Source organism: Rutidosis leptorrhynchoides, chromosome 3 (assembly GCF_046630445.1).
Source record: "Rutidosis leptorrhynchoides isolate AG116_Rl617_1_P2 chromosome 3, CSIRO_AGI_Rlap_v1, whole genome shotgun sequence".
NCBI classification, from domain to species: Eukaryota; Viridiplantae; Streptophyta; class Magnoliopsida; order Asterales; family Asteraceae; genus Rutidosis; species Rutidosis leptorrhynchoides.
In genome coordinates this window covers 492,882,033-492,903,019 of record NC_092335.1, presented here as the reverse complement: position 1 = coordinate 492,903,019, position 20,987 = coordinate 492,882,033, and the positions used below count along the sequence as shown (strand labels likewise).

Sequence of the window (20,987 nt, the reverse complement as noted above, 5' to 3'; positions counted from 1 at the left end):
TAATATCATATCATGCACGAACACTTTTGCCATTACCTACCTGATATACAAAATAAGGATGAACCACCTGTCTTATTTGAAGTAATTTACGCCAACTCCATGAGGCTCCAGTAGCTATAGGTACATCCCATATGTTAGAATTTTCAAGCTTATACACATGGATTCATTGTACCCATAGAAGATTGTTTACATGTCATAATCCTCCATATATGTGTTGTCATAAGAGCCGAATTCCATAGCTTCAACCTTTTAATACCAAACCTCACTTCATCCTTCGGAAGACACACATCATCCCACCGAACTTTTGCCTTACCTCTCTTAAGATCACCTTGGCACCATAAGAAACCACACATGAGCTTCTCGATATCTTTAACAATACGTTCCGGCAATATAGAAACCGAACACCAATAAAGTTGCATAGTTGTAAGAACCGAAATTATAAGTTGAACCCTTCCCGCAAATGACAAGAATTTATTCTTCCAGTCATTTATTTTATTCCGAACACGATCAACGAGTACCTTACAGTCCTGATACAATTAATGTGATGAAATAAACAGAACTCCAAGGTACCGCACCGGAAGACTACCTTCTTCAAAGTGTAACGTCGTCAATATGACTTTTAATAGTAGGCCGAACTTTGGACCCTAAGGAGCAAGTTACCAGCCTCAATCATGCTTAATTTCTTTGCAAATGATTCGGTTTCATGATCAGGTATGCCGGAGAATCTGACAAAGCCGAAGCATTTTCCATTTTTAGTGTCTTTTTTGGAATGTAAACCTCTTTGATATCAACATATTTTTCAATAGACGCCAAAGATCAACCGTATTCCAATTATCGGAGAAGTTAAAGAACATAAATGATGTGATCTTTTTAGATTCTGACTTATTATTATCGATATTCAAACCTGTGTTCCGATGTGTATGTTCTGGTGGAGTATGTTCATGACTCTTGGGGTCCCACAGGTGCTTTGCCAAAATTCAGGATAAGTTCTCTTATTGCTTCTTTCCTTTGCTTGTTAAGTTCATATTGTGGTTGAATGTGTACGTTTTGAAATCTGTTATGGAGGGGTATGTTGTTAGGGTATGTTGGAATGTTGCGATGTGTAGTATTTTATTAACGATTTCCAGTGGCGAATCTAGGATTAAAAAGCAATGGGGTCCTATATAATTTGAGTGCTACTTTGTAAAAAAAAATTCCAAAATATTACTGTTTACCTTAAAAAGCCTGTAGATTTTAAAAATATATGGGGTCCTATCGATAAATTTAGTGGTGTCCTATTAATTTTTATTAGTAAATTATAAAAAGAAATTAAAATTTAGTGGGGTCAATGGACACTATAATCCATAATGTGGAGTCGCCCCTGACGATTTCCGATGGTTCTTCCGGCGGTGATGCCGGAGTGAGGGGATACATGACTAGAAACTAAGAGCAATGAACATGTACACTAAAAAATGAAGAGGTGTATGACAATGTAACAATTGGCGATTAACAGTTAGCTCTCCAAACTATGAACTCAAAACTTGATCTAGTTCTAGAATGAAATTAAAAACTAAAATGATGATTCAAACAGCTTTTCTAGGTACTTTAGAAGCAATCTGCACTTTTAAGATATGTAATCATTCTGGAATAAGCCCAAAAATGTGAAGTTTCTCATAGACATTATTACAAATACCTTGTGTGCACATGAACCAGATTCCGGTCTCCAAAGAGTCAAATTCAGCTGCCAATCGTGGTGCAATTGAATAGAGATAATGGAAATTAGTGGCGATTAAACATAGATGGGGAAATGCTTTTATTCATACTGATTTGTTTATTCGAAAGGGTGAGGTTCAAACATAGATGGTGTTATACGAAAGGCTGAGGGTCAAACATAGATGGTGCTTTAGTCAGAAACTCAGATACTTTTATTTATTACTTGAATAATACATATCACGTATATATTATTAATTGACGTCTAGATGTATATGTGTGACGCCGAAGATTCACAAAAATTCAGTCATATAATTATATGTTTTACCTTACGCATTAATTCTACAAACCAAACACCTACATAGAACTGAAACAACCTATTGAAACAAACATTTGCAACAGCCAACTATCATCTTTGTGCAACACAAAGCTAAGTATGCATTAAAAAGCAAATCACAACTACTCTTTTAATAGTTATATATTCTAGCATTCATGCCTAGCACGAGCTAAAAGCCTAAAATGCTAGTATATATATATATAAATATATAATGCGTATATAAGAGTAGAGAGTAGAGGTAAAAGAGTAGATGGGTTGGGCCGGTTTTAGCTGGGCTCTATTGCGTGAACAAAAAGCTTCAACAAGAGTATGTCGAAAGTCGAAACCAATTATTTTTGTTTAATTTAACGTGTCGATCAAGCAGAAAACTAGGTTTTTTTTTTTTTTTTGGAGTTGTGCCGTCAAAGGATACACGCGCGCTTCTCGACTACCTGGCGTCTGCATTGCCACTTCCGGTACCGGCGCTTAAGGTTCGAATTTGAGGTTTTTTTTTTGTTGATTATGGCACTGATTATGTGTGATTGGTTATGACTGTAGGGTTTTTAGTTAGCTAGCAACATTCTTCGTTTGATCAACGGCGATTAATTATGAATCTAAGTTTTCTTTGTTGATTTTATTTTATGTAATTATGTTAAACTCACTTTAAAACTAAAATCAGAATTAAATTAGTATAGTACCCATAATATTTTATTTATATATTATGTAATCACTGGATCTGCAAGGGAACGGACTCTATATTTTTTTTTTAATTTTTTTCATGTATTAGGAGCTAATGCATAAGCTTTTTAGTGATCATATGGTTAACTAAAAACTTTTGGTGGTTGTTATCTTCGTATGTATATACTTGGGTCACTTCTCAGTGTTAATGCATATGTGTGATTGGGCATGAGACATGGTATAAAGTCTGACTTGTTAAACAGTATGAACCCCGTAAATATTATTATATTAGAATTCGATATATAGGGTACATAACCCTAAAAGCTACATAATAACTTTAACGGACCCAAGCCCACAATCAGGTCGGACCACTAATTTATCATCTAACACTCTCCTGTAGTTCGAACGGCGTAATCGTGAAAGTTCGGACCATAAACATTAAATAAAGATATAAAAGAAACTTTTTTTGTTTTCTTATTTGTTGCACCAAATAGACATAGACTGATTTGGGCAATTGGGCCACTAATTTATCATCTAACATGATCGAGATTCTACCCTAAATCAATAATGTTTTTCACTAGGCCACTACCTTAAATTTCATTCAGATATGTCAAAATTCGTAGTGTGTGGATAAGGTCCTGTGAAGATAATCATGGTTACATGATGTATTAATCAGGTTGGCGAATATTTCAAATAGATAAAATCAATAAGGTTTTATTGATGATCAATTCATAAAGTGACAAGTAGTAAACTCCTAAAGCGTGTTCATGTAATTCCACAAGGGGGACTCATATTTGTTTACCCTTGTTATGGAATTGTTGATATGGTATATCACACTCTCCTATTGGTCTCTTCGAAAAAGGAAAAAAAAAAAAAAAAAAAAGTCAAGAGAAAAATGAGTCTCAAGTCTCAACACAACCCAATCTGACCTGGATTTGACCGGGCTTAGCAACCCATTTAGCAAAATCTGACGCGTTTTGACCCTAACTCAATTTGACCAGACCCGACCCGACCCAATTGCCAAACATAATTTCAAACATAGTGGGCATGTTGGGCTTTTATTTCTTTATCTTGTTCGGCCCATTAGTTCAGTTATATTGATTGGGAGTAATTTACTAGTTTTGTTTCATTTGTGAAGGAGATGGAAATCGAATTACCTACAGAGTTGATTCACCGAATACAAATGTGTATGTCCGAGAAACACGCTGGTGGCACGTGCATCTTGTCTAAGTCATGGCTACATGCTTGGTATACAATCCCACATCTGAGGTTTCACAAAAACAAGCTGATCAACAATACTTTTGAAAGGTATCACCGTCACAACTTACCAATACAAACTTTAGATATTCGGTTTGACGATGAAAACAAGAATACGGCTCGCCTCCTAAAACGTTGGATTCCACAAGTAGCTTCTAAAAGTTTCCTTAAGGAGCTTTCTCTTAGTTTCAATACTAATATTTATATGGATTGGTCCACAGTTATAGATTCGATATTTTCATGTGAAAACCTCACCAGGATCAGTGTAACCAAGGAAGAGCGTGGTTTTTCAGATACCTTCAACCTCAGACGCATCAACACGATGATAAAGTGTGTGTCCCTCCGAGTACTTGTGTTACAAAGAGTGAGTATAACTGAAGAGGTATTTAATAGCTTAGTGTCTACTTGTATGTTGCTTGAGAAGATTCAACTTTGGTGTTGCAATGGCTTTAAGACCCTTAAGGTTAAAGATCTTCCTTGTCTCATGGAATTGGAGATAGAGACGTGGAAAGAAGATTTAATTTTGGAAATCGATAATGTCCCAAGTCTTGTTTTTTTTCATTACTGGAAATATATTGGGGAATCGGCTTTGGAGAAGCCTGTATCGTTCAACATGCACCAAATAGTAAGCGTGAGACAACTACATATATATAATTTGGGAAAAGACTCTATTGCTGAATTTTTCAACATGATCAAGTCGAAATTAATTTTTCTGGAGGAGTTGAACGTTGAATTTGTGTATCAAAGCTTGGACATCACTAGCTTCGTTATCGCCAGCACTAGTCTCAAAAGGCTGACTCTAAATGTTAGTAATAACATGCCTAATGACATACAAATTGATGCTCCAAAATTACTTTATTTTTGTTATGAGAGTCACTTCATACCTACTCTCTCGTTTCCATTCGTTACTCCAAAGAAGATTGAGCTTAATTTCAAGTTGCAGACACTCGTTGATCTCTCATTCTTTCTTAGGATGAGGGAAGTACTCAATTTATCAAGCACGTTTGACATATATATAACCGGATCCATGGGTGATGCATTAGCAGTGCTATCAAACACTGACTATAATGATCTGAGAAAAAGGGGCTTGTTTCCTGCAACAAACGTGCAAAAATTACATATTCAAACATTTGAAGATGTGCGGAAACACACACAATGTTATGACTATTTTTTTTTGATTTGCCATCCCAGTCACTTTAAGGCAAAAGTAGGTGCTATTAAAGACAACAATAACAGGCTCTTCTCTGTACTAACAGAAAAGGGAATCATGAATAAAAATGTTGAAGTGTTGGGCGACCTAACAAAAGTGCAACTACAAAATCCTTGTAACGGAAGATGGGAAGATCTAACACTTACTTCTTGGAAAACCTTTATTGACCCCCTTAGTCCGTATTCTTATGTTGACTTCAAACTAGAATGGTTTAATCCATAGATCCTCGGGTTTTATGTATTATCCGAGTTTTATACAGTATATTGTAAGCACTTTTTTTGGAAGGGGACAAGTATATTTATTTTTTGTATTAATTTTTTTCCCCACAAATATTAAGATTATGTGAAAATATGAATATTTAAAAAAGGCACTTTGTGATAAATGTTATTATTTTGACCAGAAAACGCTCGAAAAAATAACATTCATCTCATCGATAAATGTTATTTCTGATAACATTCATCGTGATGCATGTTTTTCTTCGAGTGGAGTTCTTTTTAAAAATTTAGTCCGATTTAGAGTCTAGGGTTTAGTGTTTTGGGTTTGGTCCCTAAACCCTAAACTCTACCGGGTACCTTTGAAGCTGGGATCCGCCATGTGAAAACTTGGACCTAAAACAGGCGTAGGTTCAATCCTCACTTGCGGCAAGAATTTACAACTTTTATGGCCAATGGGATGATGATTGCTCCTGTCACATGTGTGGGGACCCGGTGGAGGTAATTATCCGGCATCTGACTCTTTCGGAGTGGGTCTGGTGGGTTTCCAAAGGAAACACAGGGTCGGGGTGTCCCTGCCAAATATACACCTTTTGGACCTAAACTCTAAACTGTTTGTGTTAAAAACTCAATTTAAACCCTAAATTTAATTTCTAAACCATAGTTTCTAAACCCCAACTCCTAATTTCTAAAACCTAAAAATAACGCTTGAAGAATAACATGCATCACGATGAATGTTATCAGGAATAACATTTATCGATGAATGTTATTTTTTGAGCGTTTTCCAGTCAACATAATAACATTTATCACAAAGTGTCCTTTTTAAATGTTCATATTTTCGCGTAATCTTAATGTTTTTAAAAAAATCAAAAAGAAAAAGAAAAAATTTACTTCCCCCTTCTGAGTAGCGGAGACAGAGATGGTGAAATGTCCCGTTCTTATTGATTAAAAACGTTCCATATTAATTGATTTCGTTGCGAGGTTTTGACCTCTATATGAGACGTTTTTCAAAGACTGCATTCATTTTAAAACAAACCATAACCTTTATTTCATCAATAAAGGTTTAAAAAGCTTTACGTAGATTATCAAATAATGATAATCTAAAATATCCTGTTTACACACGACCATTACATAATGGTTTACAATACAAATATGTTACAACAAAATAAGTTTCTTGAATGCAGTTTTTACACAATATCATACAAGCATGGACTCCAAATCTCGTCCTTATTTAAGTATGTGACAGCGGAAGCTCTTAATAATCACCTGAGAATAAACATGCTTAAAACGTCAACAAAAATGTTGGTGAGTTATAGGTTTAACCTATATATATCAAATCATAATAATAGACCACAAGATTTCATATTTCAATACACATCCCATACTTAGAGATAAAAATCATTCATATGGTGAACACCTGGTAACCGACATTAACGAGATGCATATATAAGAATATCCCCATCATTCCGGGACACCCTTCGGATATGATATAAATTTCGAAGTACTAAAGCATCCGGTACTTTGGATGGGGTTTGTTAAGCCCAATAGATCTATCTTTAGGATTCGCGTCAATTAGGGTGTCTGTTCCCTAATTCTTAGATTACCAGACTTAATAAAAAGGGGCATATTCGATTTCGATAATTCAACCATAGAATGTAGTTTCACGTACTTGTGTCTATTTTGTAAATCATTTATAAAACCTGCATGTATTCTCATCCCAAAAATATTAGATTTTAAAAGTGGGACTATAACTCACTTTCACAGATTTTTACTTCGTCGGGAAGTAAGACTTGGCCACTGGTTGATTCACGAACCTATAACAATATATACATATATATCAAAGTATGTTCAAAATATATTTACAACACTTTTAATATATTTTGATGTTTTAAGTTTATTAAGTCAGCTGTCCTCGTTAGTAACCTACAACTAGTTGTCCACAGTTAGATGTACAGAAATAAATCGATAAATATTATCTTGAATCAATCCACGACCCAGTGTATACGTATCTCAGTATTGATCACAACTCAAACTATATATATTTTGGAATCAACCTCAACCCTGTATAGCTAACTCCAACATTCACATATAGAGTGTCTATGGTTGTTCCGAAATATATATAGATGTGTCGACATGATAGGTCGAAACATTGTATACGTGTCTATGGTATCTCAAGATTACATAATATACAATACAAGTTGATTAAGTTATGGTTGGAATAGATTTGTTACCAATTTTCACGTAGCTAAAATGAGAAAAATTATCCAATCTTGTTTTACCCATAACTTCTTCATTTTAAATCCGTTTTGAGTGAATCAAATTGCTATGGTTTCATATTGAACTCTATTTTATGAATCTAAACAGAAAAGTATAGGTTTATAGTCGGAAAAATAAGTTACAAGTCGTTTTTGTAAAGGTAGTCATTTCAGTCGAAAGAACGACGTCTAGATGACCATTTTAGAAAACATACTTCCACTTTGAGTTTAACCATAATTTTTGGATATAGTTTCATGTTCATAATAAAAATCATTTTCTCAGAATAACAACTTTTAAATCAAAGTTTATCATAGTTTTTAATTAACTAATCCAAAACAGCCAGCGGTGTTACTACGACGGCGTAAATCCGGTTTTACGGTGTTTTTCGTGTTTCCAGGTTTTAAATCATTAAGTTAGCATATCATATAGATATAGAACATGTGTTTAGTTGATTTTAAAAGTCAAGTTAGAAGGATTAACTTTTGTTTGCGAACAAGTTTAGAATTAACTAAACTATGTTCTAGTGATTACAAGTTTAAACCTTCGAATAAGATAGCTTTATATGTATGAATCGAATGATGTTATGAACATCATTACTACCTTAAGTTCCTTGTATAAACCTACTGGAAAAGAGAAAAATGTATCTAGCTTCAATGGATCCTTGGATGGCTCGAAGTTCTTGAAGCAAAATCATGACACGAAAACAAGTTCAAGTAAGATCATCACTTGAAATAAGATTGTTATAGTTATAGAAATTGAACCAAAGTTTGAATATGATTATTAACTTGTATTAGAATGATAACCTACTGTAAGAAACAAAGATTTCTTGAGGTTGGATGATCACCTTACAAGATTGGAAGTGAGCTAGCAAACTTGAAAGTATTCTTGATTTTATGAAACTAGAACTTTTGGAATTTATGAAGAACACTTAGAGCTTGAAGATAGAACTTGAGAGAGATCAATTAGATGAAGAAAATTGAAGAATGAAAGTGTTTGTAGGTGTTTTTGGTCGTTGGTGTATGGATTAGATATAAAGGATATGTAATTTTGTTTTCATGTAAATAAGTCATGAATGATTACTCATATTTTTGTAATTTTATGAGATATTTCATGCTAGTTGCCAAATGATGGTTCCCACATGTGTTAGGTGACTCACATGGGCTGCTAAGAGCTGATCATTAGAGTGTATATACCAATAGTACATACATCTAAAAGCTGTGTATTGTACGAGTACGAATACGGGTGCATACGAGTAGAATTGTTGATGAAACTGAACGAGGATGTAATTGTAAGCATTTTTGTTAAGTAGAAGTATTTTGATAAGTGTCTTGAAGTCTTTCAAAAGTGTATGAATACATATTAAAACACTACATGTATATACATTTTAACTGAGTCGTTAAGTCATCGTTAGTCGTTACATGTAAATGTTGTTTTGAAACCTTTAGGTTAACGATCTTGTTAAATGTTGTTAACCCAATGTTTATAATATCAAAAGAGATTTTAAATTATTATATTATCATGATATTATGATGTACGAATATCTCTTAATATGATATATACACATTAAATGTCGTTACAACGATAATCGTTACATATATGTCTCGTTTCAAAATCATTAAATTAGTAGTCTTGTTTTTACATATGTAGTTCATTGTTAATATACTTAATGATATGTTTACTTATCATAATATCATGTTAACTATATATATAACCATATATATGTCATCATATAGTTTTTACAAGTTTTAACGTTCGTGAATCACCGGTCAACTTGGGTGGTCAATTGTCTATATGAAACCTATTTCAATTAATCAAGTCTTAACAAGTTTGATTGCTTAACATGTTGGAAACATTTAATCATGTAAATATCAATCTCAATTAATATATATAAACATGGAAAAGTTCGGGTCACTACAGATGGGACTGAGGTGTCATACCCCGTCCAAAATCTTTCGAACGAATACAATAACATATGGAACCATCACGATGAACTGACTTCTATATGCCATGAACGACTCCATGTAATATGAGCAAATGCACAGCGGAAGATTTCTTTAATACCTGAGAATAAACATTCTTTCAAATGTCAACCAAAAGGTTGGTGAGTTCATTAGTTTAACATAAATAATCATTTCATAATTTTTAATAGACCACAAGATTTCATATTTCCATTTCTCATAAACATACGTCCCATGCATAGAGACAAAAATATCATTCATATGGATTGAACACCTGGTAACCAACATTCACAATATGCATATAAGAATATCCCCATCATTCCGGGATCCTCCTTCAGACATGATATAAATTTCGAAGTACTAAAGCATCCGGTACTTTGGATGGGGCTTGTTGGGCCCGATAGATCTATCTTTAGAGTTCGCGTCAATTAGGGTGTCTGTTCCCTAATTCTTAGATTACCAGACTTAATAAAAAGGGGCATATTCGGTTTAATAATTCAACCATAGAATGTAGTTTCGATTACTTGTGTCTATTTCGTAAAACAGTTATAAAAGCAGCGCATGTATTATCAGTCCCAAAAATATATATTGCAAAAGCATTTAAAAAGGGAGCAAATGAAACTCACCTAATGTATTTTGTAGTAAAAATACATATGACTATATTGAACAATTGCAAGGTTGGCCTCGAATTCACGAACCTATATCATTTGTATATATATTAACACACATAATCGTAATCGAATAAATATATTTATTATTTTTAATAATATACTTGTTAAATTATTTGTTATATAGATATAGATATATTTAATTTATACATTTTATTTAACTAGTGTTTATCTTTCATTATAACATATTAATAATAATAATTTATATTAGGGTTTATATATGCTAAAAATATATTTTTATATATTAATTGATATCTTTTATATATATAGTTTAATTATTATCTTTTTAATAATAAATGTAGCGTAATGTATTTGTTTATAAAAATATCTATTTGCAATATTATTGATAGTTTAGTGATAACAAAATAATTATTTTTATTACGAATGATAATAATGATAATAAGTTTAATAATAACAATACTAATAATCAATAATAATAATAAACTAAATAAAAAGTGAACTACCTTCAAGGAATGGAGCCTAAAAAAAAAATGCCGTTTCATCTGGGATTCGAACCCGAGACCACACGCTAACCCGACAACAAGCAAACCACGTACTCTATCCAATTTTTCTGAATTATTTCTTAACTAAATCTACATAACTCTTTCTTCCTGATTCTAGCCTGCTAATAGCCTAAAAGAAGCCCAATTTAAAGCCCATTCCGATTTTTAAATTTTGATAAAAATATATGAAGTTGCCTAGGTTCGAACTCGGTACCTCTTGTTCAAATACCACTCCCCTACCCACTCATCCGTTCCCTTCATTTCTGTTTCATTTCCTAACTAAATATTTATAACCCGTTTTGTTTTATTTTCTTCTTCTTCTTCTACAACCAACCCATAATTATTCATCCTCATCAAAACTAAATTACTTCATCATCATCATAATATCTAAACGTGCATCATCATCTTTCTGGTCGCCTTCATCCTTAACATATCGTTATCTCTAATCCCTCTATAAGCCTTCATATGAATCTTGTAAACTTTAGTGTTCACTAAGGCAAAATATGGGTCTCGTGAACTAACGATTAAAACAGAAAAAATAAGGCTGCAATTCGTCCTCATCATCTTTCTTCTTCCTTACCATTTTCGCTAGACATCATCATGCATCATCCTCACTCATCATCGATCCTTCATAACCTCATCACTATAATGTCCATCATCACCTAATCATTATCATTATCATAATCTAATCATAATCATAATAATATTAATAATAATAATAATAATCAATACTAAACTTAATAATAATAATAATAATACATACCGATGGCCCCAAAAATTAAATAAATCTGTTTGTTATTGGGCTGTAGTCACAGCCCACTTCAATTTTGTTTAACAATAGCCCACTCCATTATATTTTTACAAATGAACAGACGTTGATGAAATACTCTTGGTTCGTTCAAATCGTAGAAGAGGAATAGCAGTGGCAACCATGGTTGAAGGTGTTGGAGATTTCGGTTTGTTTATCGGACTGAAAAGCAGAATAGTAGCAGGTGTATTCGAGAGTAATTTTGTTATGGAGTCTTGTTGGGTTTCGACAGGAAAGAAAAAGAGAAAAAAAATATAAAAAAATTATGAAACAACAGCTACAAGAATTAGTAACAAGTATCAGTTAACGTGATTGCAGGACCGTGTGTTTCATTGATCTGTAGCGAAAATAGAACCAGGAAATGAACATCTCAAAGATGGTGGGTGTTCGTTGGTGGTTGTGACTGTGTGGGTTTAGTGTTTGTTCGAGCAACAGGAAACAATCATGGTAGCATTCTTGTCTTTCTCGTGTGTTAGAACTCAACAGAAATAGCAGTAGACCACCATCACTCATCATCTTCGAATCTTTATCATCACCTCTTCATCTTCTATTATCTACTGAAACCGAAATTAAGGTAAGCTGCAACATTAATATTTTGATGGTTGATTGTAGGTTTCATCAAATGAAATAGAAAAACAAACGCTGTAGCATAAGAAGGAACATAACAGCGAGCAAGGTGATGATTTGGTGATTTCTTGGTTCGTTTACAATGGAAGTCAGAAACAGAAAAAGAGAGTTGTAGAAGGTGATGTAAGGTGGTTATGTGTAGTTCACAAAGAACAAGGAAAACATGGTGGATCAATAGAGGAGTTGGCCGGCGGTTGTAGGTGGATGAGAGTGTCACCGGATGAGGGTTGAAGGTGACAAGAGATATGGGTTTTCTTCATACAATAATACTCAAATGTATATATATATGAAATAGAGAATAGTGTGTGAGGTAATCATAACCAATTCAGTGAATTAATCAAAAGCAAGTGGGGTTTGATTGGTAAGAGAAAAAGAAAGAAAAAAATAAAAAAAAATAAAAGTGTTTGGTTTTTACTCATGTTTCCATGGATGTCCAGATATATATCTCGACATGAATATATGTAGGGTATATATATATTCAATTAAAAACAGTAGATAGTGAAAGGCATCATTCTAATTGCATGTGAGTATGATATATTATATCATAATCATATAAGAAATTAAAAAGCAAATAGTATTCGCAATAGTTAAGCTGTCGTTAATCTTGTAGTTTTCTAGTCGACATCTAATGTATATAGGGATATTATTTCATGCTCCGTTGATTAATCTGTGGTGGATATATAAAACAAAAATCCTCTGAAAAATCCCATATTTTTAAATTAATTGTCTTTATTTAATTTAGTCAATATGGCATAAAATTCGATCATTAACTTATTAAATAAAATTACATCAACTGTCCCACTCGATTTTTGGGTAAAATATAAAAGTGCTAAAATTTAATAACTAGATCCTAAATACATTTTTAGTAAGCCTAAAATTTATAGAACACATTTTCGAATCATCGTTTATTTTAAAATCATATATGTTTGAATTAATACTTCTCTAAATAATAATCGAAACGTCCAACGAGTATTACAATCATTTAATATTTATTTTTAATATACTTTATTTATATATAGAGATATATTTTAAATAATAATTATTATAATATCCTATTTTTATTTTATTAATTTTTAATAACCACAACATATAATACTTCAAATTATATTTCGAATTATTATTTATATATACATACACACATATCTATTTACAAATAGTTGTTCGTGAATCGTCGAGAATAGTCAAAGTCAAATGAATTCATGTAAACTGTTCCACAATTTGAGACTCAATTAAACAGACTTTGCTTATCATGTCGAAACCATATAAGAATGAAGTTTAAATTTGGTCGGAAATTTACGGGTCGTCACAGTACCTACCCGTTAAAGAAATTTCGTCCCGAAATTTGATTGGGATAGTCATAACTGACAATAAGTATGTTTTCATGACGCATACGAGCTGAAAATTAGAGTTTTATCATCATCGAGTAATATAGACAAAACAATTTAATTTTGTGAAGAGTACGAGTGAAGCTACCACAAAACATTTGAGATAGAGATTTAACTTTTGACGTAGTCGTGGTGGATTTTCTGGAATTCAAGGGATTAAAGAAAATCTTCGAAATCTAAAAGATTTGATTCTTCGGCGAGTAAGGAAATTAAGATCTCTGTAATTAAATACGGTGATCTGCCTCGCTAACTCTGTCTGATATTTTCATTATAAATTAAACTCTTCCGTTCCATTATTCTCACCATTCCTATACTTTCTTTCTTAGTTCATACATCCAAAAGATTGTGAAAATACTTAATCCCATTCTAATCCGTGATATTTTCCTAATTATCATTTCTGTCATCATTCTTTTCAATCTTCCACCAGAAAAATCTGTTTACTTCTACTATTACCTTGGGGTTATAATATTTTTCATTCTTCCATGTATTTATGTTGCTATACACATTGATATACACGGTTTGTGATTTCGGTGTTGTTGTTGTTGTTGGGCTCTATATTTTCTCTTATATTTTGGAGCTCCATGCTCACGTTTTCTCTTCCCGACTTTATGTCAAGCGAATAATGGTCCAGAATTTCGTAGATATCGAGTTTCGAATGATTATAACGTTCTAAGCAAGAGAGAACGTAATAGCACAATTTGATTTTTCAAATTAATCAACATCACGGAAGATAGAACCATCAAGAATATATTTTTTTGATTTGTTCAGGAGTTAATTAGAATGAAAGAGTTATGTAACATGGCACATAATGACGTTATGATCAGTGAATCATCACATTCCATTTGGAAACTCAGCATGACTTACTGTAATATAATCACGTTGATCAAGTGTCATTATATTATACTAACTCATGCATCAGTTCCCAACATTACTTCAATAGCATTCATATTTTTAAGCTCGAAATTTTACAGAATATAGAAACTAACAGTTTCTATAGGATGTAACATTGATAGCACTAAGAGATTAATGATTTCAGATAAGAATAGTTATGAAACTATCTTCAGAAATATGGAGGATACTTATAATGAAATATACGATGATATCTTGGAATATCTAAGATCAGAGGATGATAGAAACTATTGTCTGCAAAGGTTTAGAGTAAGGAGCAAGATATTCACTAAATACCTTAGTAGACATTGAATCATTTGGATTCTTTGAAGTCAAACTTATTCTTTGTGATTTATCCACGGCTTTTTTTTTCCATAGTTTCGCATAATCTGCTTTTCGGTACTAAATTTTCTATTGAATATTTCCAATATAATGATACACAGGAAGCACGAAGAGGTATATAATTTCGGACGAGAATATTTATGAAAATATCCTCAGAAATATCGAAGATATTGATGATGATATTTTGGAATTTCTAAGTTCGATGGTTGATGGAAAAAGATTTTCCGTAAGATTTTAACATGACTTTGGAGCAAGATATTCTCTAAAGATTTCAACGGATCCAGAATTACCTGAATCCCTTGAATATAGGGTTTGGTCCTTGTATTTGTCCTTGGTCTCCTTCATGGGTAGCTCAATCTGTTTTTCAATATTCAATTTTCTATCGAGCGTTCCTAACACTCCTTTCTTTATCATCAAACTTTTGGCCGTTTAGACCATCTACCATTTTTCTGTTTCCTCTGCATTTAATGCTATGATATCTGAATCATCTGTTATTAATCCAAGGTGGTTTCAGGAGAATTGTGTTTTTAGATGATTAAACGCTGACGGTAATATGGTGGAATATAAAAGGTTCCCCGGTAACAATAAAAGAACATAAATATAAGTCAAGGTGATAATAAGGTTGTTTCGAACGAAAAGTCGAAGTTGATTTGCTGAAGCTGTGACAAAATTTGCTACTTTGAAAAGGGATCGTAAAGTTATTTTTGCTAATAAATGCCAAAGGATCTGACGCGGCTACGTGTTAAATTTTTACTCAGTTGCCGAGAGTTTCTCAGGTGCATAACTATATGCACAAATCTTTCCTTCCGTAGATGAAGTGCGGTTGATTCATCCTATCATTTGAGGTGTTTTCAAGAATTATGAAAGTTTGAACGCAGATTGTAATCGTCAAGATACAATTGGGGTTTAAGATGAAATCAAGTGGCAAATTTGAAGAAATGTTTAGTTTCATATATTTTAATCAATATTTTAATTCATTTTGATTGTCCAATTTTATTAGTCCATAGTCGATAGTCCACAATTAACAGTCCGATAATTCATATATAGATTAATATATAATATTCTAATTAATTAATACGTATCGTGACCCGTATACGTCTCAGACTCGATCACAACTCAAACTATATATATTATTGTAGAATCAACCTCAACCCTGTATAGCTAACTCCCGCATTACTGCATATAGAGTGTCTATGGTTATTCCAAATAATATATATAGAGGCGTCGATATGATATGTCAAAACCTTGTATACGTGTCCCGATATTTAAAGTGCGTAAAATAAATACAGAAATTAAATGACGATAAATAAAATTGCGAGAATTAAAATTGCTATAAAATAAATTGCGATAATTAAAATGTAATCAGTTAGCTAGGAACAATTAGCTAGGAACAGTTAGCGTGGATTCTTAACACAATTTCTTATAGTTAATCAGTCTGTTTCTAACAAATTTTATTTTGTCATATATTTTCTTCATTATGCCACTTGTTGGATTCTGATAAATCAAAATCCAAATATGAAATTGGATGAATATGGTTATTCTGTGGTGAACGGATACGTATATCGGTAGTTGTAAATAGAATAGTAAATGACCGTTGAATCAGATTCGAAGAATGTACAGTATAACTTATTAATGTGAAATCTAAATATTCCTCGGGTATTACCTACCCGTTAAAATATTTTCACCATTAATAGTTTGTACAAAAGAATTTTTAATTACAATCTTTATAAAAACATATATACATATATATTTTCTTCAGATGTAATCATGGATTTAACGAGTCAATATGATATTAAACTCATTTGATTTTATCGTTAGAACAAGAATATATAATCTCTAAAACATTAGAGATTACACACTCATCATGAAGAAAGAAGATATCCGATGTAGAACAAGATGTAGAACGAAGATTATGCTCGAGGTATAGATTGCGATGTTGAGGCATGTGATGTTGAAACTTGAGTTGTTGGTGGTACTGTTGGTGTCGGTGATGTTACTGAAGCTGGTAAGTTTTGCACTACGTTTTCCAAATTGATTACTCGAGCGCGAAGTTCGTTGACTTCTTTTATTATTCCGGGATGATTGTCGGTTGGAATGGGCGGATGAATAAGGTTTAGAATCTGTTTTATGATATAGTCAAGGTGAGATACTCTAGAAATGAGAGAGAAAATGATGTTTCGGATTGGTTCGTCGGTAAGTGTTTCAAGTTTTTCGCCAAAACATGAATTTGGTTGATGGAAAGGTTCGCCTTCTTTTCGTATCCATTGATTTAATAGGCTACGAATCCATCAAATGAATTGGTTGATTCATTCTAGGACACTGCTTTCGGAGCTTAGGTGAATATCCATATCGGAATAGCTGTCAGAATAACTATGGGAATAGCTATCGGAATCTGAGGGACTCGAGCTGGTTGAGGGATTCATCTCGTACGATCAGGTGAAGGATTTTTGATAAGAAATAGATTATAGGATGTAGATTAGTACCTTGCAATACATAATTTACATATGCATATATAATACTAAAATCCCATAAGTTACGGAGGAATATACGGAAACTGTCAGGAAAAGTCTACAGTAACAGATACGCTAAGATATGAATTTTCAGATATGTTAAGATATAAATTTTTTTCTATACACTATTCATGCAATCAATGCAGTAAGATGTGTCTAGACTAGGAATTATAAGCAGGTAATTTCCTAAGGATGATAAGTAGATAATTTTCGACACGCAATGATAAGCAAAACTTTTGACATGCAGACACGGTCGAAGTCCAGACTCATTAATGCATCAAAGCAACTATCAGTTAGACACACTAATGAAAGACCTGGTTCGCTAAGACCACCGCTCTGATACCACATGTCATACCCCGTCCAAAATCTTTCGAACGAATACAATAACATATGGTACCATCACGATGAACTGACTTCTATATGCCATGAACGACTCCATGTAATATGAGCAAATGCACAGCGGAAGATTTCTTTAATACCTAAGAATAAACATGCTTTCAAATGTCAACCAAAAGGTTGGTGAGTTCATTAGTTTAACATAAATAATCATTTCATAATTTTTAATAGACCACAAGATTTCATATTTCCATTTCTCATAAACATACGTCCCATGCATAGAGACAAAAATATCATTCATATGGATTGAACACCTGGTAACCAACATTCACAATATGCATATAAGAATATCCCCATCATTCCGGGATCCTCCTTCGGATATGATATAAATTTCGAAGTACTAAAGCATCCGGTACTTTGGATGGGGCTTGTTGGGCCCGATAGATCTATCTTTAGAATTCGCGTCAATTAGGGTGTCTGTTCCCTAATTCTTAGATTACCAGACTTAATAAAAAGGGGCATATTCGGTTTAATAATTCAACCATAGAATGTAGTTTCGATTACTTGTGTCTATTTCGTAAAACAGTTATAAAAGCAGCGCATGTATTCTCAGTCCCAAAAATATATATTGCAAAAGCATTTAAAAAGGGAGCAAATGAAACTCACCTAATGTATTTTGTAGTAAAAATACATATGACTATATTGAACAATTGCAAGGTTGGCCTCGAATTCACAAACCTATATCATTTGTATATATATTAACACACATAATCGTAATCGAATAAATATATTTATTATTTTTAATAATATACTTGTTAAATTATTTGTTATATAGATATAGATATATTTAATTTATACATTTTATTTAACTAGTGTTTATCTTTCATTATAACATATTAATAATAATAATTTATATTAGGGTTTATATATGCTAAAAATATATTTTTATATATTAATTGATATCTTTTATATATATAGTTTAATTATTATCTTTTTAATAATAAATGTAGCGTAATGTATTTGTTTATAAAAATATCTATTTGCAATATTATTGATAGTTTAGTGATAACAAAATAATTATTTTTATTACGAATGATAATAATGATAATAAGTTTAATAATAACAATACTAATAATCAATAATAATAATAAACTAAATAAAAAGTGAACTACCTTCAAGGAATGGAGCCTAAAAAAAAAATGTTGTTTCATCTGGGATTCGAACCCGAGACCACACGCTAACCCGACAACAAGCAAACCACGTACTCTATCCAATTTTTCTGAATTATTTCTTAACTAAATCTATATAACTCTTTCTTCCTGATTCTAGCCTGCTAATAGCCCAACAGAAGCCCAATTTAAAGCCCATTCCGATTTTTAAATTTTGATAAAAATATATGAAGTTGCCTAGGTTCGAACTCGGTACCTCTTGTTCAAATACCACTCCCCTACCCACTCATCCGTTCCCTTCATTTCTGTTTCATTTCCTAACTAAATATTTATAACCCGTTTTGTTTTATTTTCTTCTTCTTCTTCTACAACCAACCCATAATTATTCACCCTCATCAAAACTAAATTACTTCATCATCATCATAATATCTAAACGTGCATCATCATCTTTCTGGTCGCCTTCATCCTTAACATATCGTTATCTCTAATCCCTCTATAAGCCTTCATATGAATCTTGTAAACTTTAGTGTTCACTAAGGCAAAATATGGGTCTCGTGAACTAACGATTAAAACAGAAAAAATAAGGCTGCAATTCGTCCTCATCATCTTTCTTCTTCCTTACCATTTTCGCTAGACATCATCATGCATCATCCTCACTCATCATCGATCCTTCATAACCTCATCACTATAATGTCCATCATCACCTAATCATTATCATTATCATAATCTAATCATAATCATAATAATATTAATAATAATAATAATAATCAATACTAAACTTAATAATAATAATAATAATACATACCGATGGCCCCAAAAATTAAATAAATCTGTTTGTTATTGGGCTGTAGTCACAGCCCACTTCAATTTTGTTTAACAATAGCCCACTCCATTATATTTTTACAAATGAACAGACGTTGATGAAATACTCTTGGTTTCGTTCAAATCGTAGAAGAGGAATAGCAGTGGCAACCATGGTTGAAGGTGTTGGCGATTTCGGTTTGTTTATCGGACTGAAAAGCAGAATAGTAGCAGGTGTATTCGAGAGTAATTTTGTTATGGAGTCTTGTTGGGTTTCGACAGGAAAGAAAAAGAGAAAAAAAATATAAAAAAATTATGAAACAACAGCTGCAAGAATTAGTAACAAGTATCAGTTAACGTGATTGCAGGACCGTGTGTTTCATTGATCTGTAGCGAAAATAGAACCAGGAAATGAACATCTCAAAGATGGTGGGTGTTCGTTGGTGGTTGTGACTGTGTGGGTTTAGTGTTTGTTAGAGCAACAGGAAACAATCATGGTAGCATTCTTGTCTTTCTCGTGTGTTAGAACTCAACAGAAACAGCAGTAGACCACCATCACTCATCATCTTCGAATCTTTATCATCACCTCTTCATCTTCTATTATCTACTGAAACCGAAATTAAGGTAAGCTGCAACATTAATATTTTGATGGTTGATTGTAGGTTTCATCAAATGAAATAGAAAAACAAACGCTGTAGCATAAGAAGGAACATAACAGCGAGCAAGGTGATGATTTGGTGATTTCTTGGTTCGTTTACAATGGAAGTCAGAAACAGAAAAAGAGAGTTGTAGAAGGTGATGTAAGGTGGTTATGTGTAGTTCACAAAGAACAAGGAAAACATGGTGGATCAATAGAGGAGTTGGCCGGCGGTTGTAGGTGGATGAGAGTGTCACCGGATGAGGGTTGAAGGTGACAAGAGATATGGGTTTTCTTCATACAATAATACTCAAATGTATATATATATGAAATAGAGAATAGTGTGTGAGGTAATCATAACCAATTCAGTGAATTAATCAAAAGCAAGTGGGGTTTGATTGGTAAGAGAAAAAGAAAGAAAAAAATAAAAAAAAATAAAAGTGTTTGGTTTTTACTCATGTTTCCATGGATGTCCAGATATATATCTCGGCATGAATATATGTAGGGTATATATATATTCAATTAAAAACAGTAGATAGTGAAAGGCATCATTCTAATTGCATGTGAGTATGATATATTATATCATAATCATATAAGAAATTAAAAAGCAAATAGTATTCGCAATAGTTAAGCTGTCGTTAATCTTGTAGTTTTCTAGTCGACATCTAATGTATATAGGGATATTATTTCATGCTCCGTTGATTAATCTGTGGTGGATATATAAAACAAAAATCCTC

At 32.6% G+C, this 20,987-nt stretch overlaps 1 protein-coding gene across 1 annotated transcript; it reads left to right on the top strand.

Annotated features, from left to right (window-relative positions):
- The first annotated feature begins 2,276 nt into the window (after window positions 1-2,276).
- On the top strand, window positions 2,277-5,372 carry LOC139901768 (uncharacterized). The gene is made up of 4 exons (XM_071884446.1): window positions 2,277-2,333; window positions 2,434-2,496; window positions 2,793-2,825; window positions 3,822-5,372. The coding sequence occupies exons 1-4, from the start codon at window positions 2,277-2,279 to the stop codon at window positions 5,370-5,372; spliced, it is 1,704 nt and encodes a 567-aa protein (XP_071740547.1).
- Window positions 5,373-20,987: the final 15,615 nt, after the last annotated feature.

Excerpts from the sequence above, each read along its gene's own strand:
- LOC139901768 (XM_071884446.1), top strand. The coding sequence starts at position 2,277 with ATGGGTTGGGCCGGTTTTAGCTGGGCTCTATTGCGTGAACAAAAAGCT. Across the intron at positions 2,334-2,433 it reads AACAAAAAGCTTCAACAAGA|GATACACGCGCGCTTCTCGA; the intron begins GTATGTCGAAAG and ends GTGCCGTCAAAG. Across the intron at positions 2,497-2,792 it reads TTCCGGTACCGGCGCTTAAG|GAGCTAATGCATAAGCTTTT; the intron begins GTTCGAATTTGA and ends TTCATGTATTAG.